Source organism: Camellia sinensis, chromosome 11, assembly GCF_055761805.1.
Source record: "Camellia sinensis isolate YWXY chromosome 11, ASM5576180v1, whole genome shotgun sequence".
Classification (NCBI taxonomy): Eukaryota; Viridiplantae; Streptophyta; class Magnoliopsida; order Ericales; family Theaceae; genus Camellia; species Camellia sinensis.
In genome coordinates this window covers 163,668,633-163,671,502 of record NC_138971.1, presented here as the reverse complement: position 1 = coordinate 163,671,502, position 2,870 = coordinate 163,668,633, and the positions used below count along the sequence as shown (strand labels likewise).

Here is a 2,870-nt window from a genome sequence, read left to right as displayed (position 1 = left end):
CTCTTTGACGATGCCAGGCTTGAGCCGAGTAGGGGGTTTCACCCCCTCTTTCAGGCGGTATTGGCAGAAGAATATCGATGCGTTTATTGCATTTGTCCAGAGCAGACCGACCGTATGTTTGCCTCCGCCGATTTATAAGAAGGATTCTTCTCTTCGGCTACCCGAGAGCCGAAAATCTGACCACATGTACGAGGGTTTCTTCACTTCATCTGCTCCAACTGACCCTTCTGCTCGGGCATCTGCTTCTAGCTTGGCAATTACTTCTCCAGAGCCAGTCCCTTTGAATAAGGCCTCTGGTCCTCGGACGACCCGCCTTAAGAAGATGGCTCACAAGAGGACTTCTGATGCCAGTCCTTCCGCTCCTCGCCTTTCCAAAAGGCTTCGTGAGGTACCCGAAATTCTTGATTTGAAGCTACTTTCCTTCTTGCGACTATACCTTCTAAAATGAAAACTTTTATTTGCCCATGTTATGTAGGATCCTGCGGTTGTTGACGTTCTCGGTACCGTGGCTCCTGGCCATGCTGCCTCCCCCAGGCCGGACTCAGACTTGGACGACATCCTCCCTTTGTCTGCAAGACTTGTGAAGATGTGCACCCCTCGTATAGCAGTTATAGATGACGATGATGATGAGGCTGAGTCCTCCGATCATTTTTGTGACCTTATTCCACGCACGCGTCGTCATCGCCCTACCGTAGCTGAGGAGGAGCACTACCTTGGTGACGAGTTTGTTGGGGCTCACCGTTCTGATGTTGAGATTGCTGGAGGGACTGATGCCACAGAAATTGATGTCGCGGGCCATGCTTCTAGAGGCGATGTAGAGATGAGGTGCGCCTCTGGGAATGGTGTGGAGGTGGATGTGCTAGAGATCTCTGAGACTCGCTCTGGCACTTATGGTGATTCTCATCCTCCGGCCCTCCTTCCTTCTTCAGGGATGACTACTACTGTTCAGGCTTCATCAGACATTGAGATCGATCAGGTGGTCTCTACACGACCAAGTGACTTTGTTGATGCTAGGAGTCCTTCAGTTGCCCCTGCTTTGCATATTGATTCTCCCTCTGGTAATCTTTCTTTCTGAAGTTTGTCATTTACTTATATCTGTGAGAAATCTTTACTTAAATGACTTTCCTGTTCCCTACCTCTAATAAGGCCTTCTTATCTTTTCTTCAGTGTTAGCTGCTAACGGGGTCTTGCCTTCACCTACCTCAGACTCTGCTCCAGTGTTAGCTGCTACCGGGGTCCTGCCTTCACCTGCCTCGGACTCTGCTCCAGTGTTAGCTGCTACCGGGGTCCTGCCTTCACCTGCCTCGGACTCTGCTCCAGTGTTAGCTGCTACCGGGGTCCTGCCTTCACCTGCCTCGGACTCTGCTCCAGTGTTAGCTGCTACCGGGGTCCCGTCTTCACCTGCCCCGGACTCTACTCCGACTCTCTTTGTAACTCCTCACGGTTCTCCTTCTCAAGGGGGAACACCTGCCTTTGAGACGACTGCTAGAGGTTCTTCATCGCCAGTGCCTTCAAATATTTTGGATTTGAATCTCAGTGATTTCCACATTGATAGTGATGCTTTTGGTCTTTCCCCTTATCGTTCGGCATTCTCAGGCTCGGGACCTCTGCCGGGAGTTACCCCTCCGGGTGGTTCATCTAACCCGATAGACATTGGGGAGATTCCTGAGACTAGCAGCTTTCCGGCCCCAATTCCTCCTTCAGCTTCTGGCAAAGTATCATTTCTCCATTATTGGGTAGCTCCTGAGTTTGCTTCAGTTCTACAGCTTGTGCATTCAAGTTACCCGGAGACCTTTGCTTCATTTGCTTGCCAGTGTCCACTCATTCAGACTGCTCTTCTCGAGTCTTTTGCCACTATCTTATATAGCTTGGACACGCAACGGTTGTGTGACCTTAATGGAAAAGTAGTCGAGACGGCGTATCAGGGGATCTCTGACATGGAGCGTCACCAAGTGGACTTATCATGGCTTCGGAAGCGCCTGGATATAGCTTCGAACGCCAGTCATCGGCTGGAACTTATGTCTGTGCTTGCCTCTTATCGCACCTCTATAGATGAGACAAAGGTAACTCTTCGTGAACTTGAGTCGGGTTATGCTCGGGCCTTGGAGACTTTAGAGGCACACTCTACTGTTTGTCCTCCAGATGTAGATGTGACGGGCAGCTTCTTCGAAGGTGTCTTTAGGAAAGATTGAGTTTTTTTTTTTATCATTACTTTCTTGCCCCTTTCGATAAAAATGTTTTATCTAGGACAATGCAACGAAATGACAAAATTTTTGTTGTTTGGATATTTTCGCATTGTTTTCTCATTCTACTTGATAAAATATTTATTTCGAATGATAGAACAATCATATGCACATGTTTATAAAAGCTGAAATATTCTCATTAGTTCTTCAACTTTCTTGACAAAAGCATAATAGATTCACTGTAAGTGATGGGATAAAACATACACCATAGAGAAAACCAGCTTCTTCATAACGCAAGGGAAATACAACCTTTAGACAAAGTAAGAAAGTGAAAATGAATTTCAACATAGATGAGTCCAACTATGGGTAGTAATGCTTGATAAACTTTGCATTGAGCGGGCCAGTTCGGAAGTCGTCTTCAACCCTTACAAGTTTGTAGTACCCGCTTGAGCTTGCCTGAACCACCTTGTAGGGCCCTTCCCATTTTGGAGAAAACTTGGGTAAAGGCTGTCCTCGCATGATTGGGTCTACAATCTTCCATACTAGATCACCTTCTTCAAACTTCCTTGGTACCACAGTCTGGTTATAGGCTCGGGCGATGGACTCATGATACCTTTCCATGACTTTTGCAGCTCTGTCATGCTTTTCCTCTAATGCTTCCAATCTGGTGGTTCGAGGCTCCAATAC

At 47.5% G+C, this 2,870-nt stretch overlaps 1 protein-coding gene across 1 annotated transcript; it reads left to right on the top strand.

The window, feature by feature from the left end:
- Positions 1-565: 565 nt before the first annotated feature.
- LOC145802979 (uncharacterized) lies at positions 566-2,535 on the top strand. The gene is made up of 2 exons (XM_082895993.1): positions 566-1,058; positions 1,168-2,535. The coding sequence occupies exons 1-2, from the start codon at positions 587-589 to the stop codon at positions 2,190-2,192; spliced, it is 1,497 nt and encodes a 498-aa protein (XP_082752119.1). The 5' UTR covers positions 566-586; the 3' UTR covers positions 2,193-2,535.
- Positions 2,536-2,870: the final 335 nt, after the last annotated feature.

What these genes read in the sequence shown, in the direction of transcription:
- LOC145802979 (XM_082895993.1), top strand. Translation starts at nt 587, where the DNA reads ATGTGCACCCCTCGTATAGCAGTTATAGATGACGATGATGATGAGGCT. An exon ending in GCATATTGATTCTCCCTCTG is followed by an intron (nt 1,059 to 1,167) that starts GTAATCTTTCTT and finishes TCTTTTCTTCAG; the next exon opens with TGTTAGCTGCTAACGGGGTC.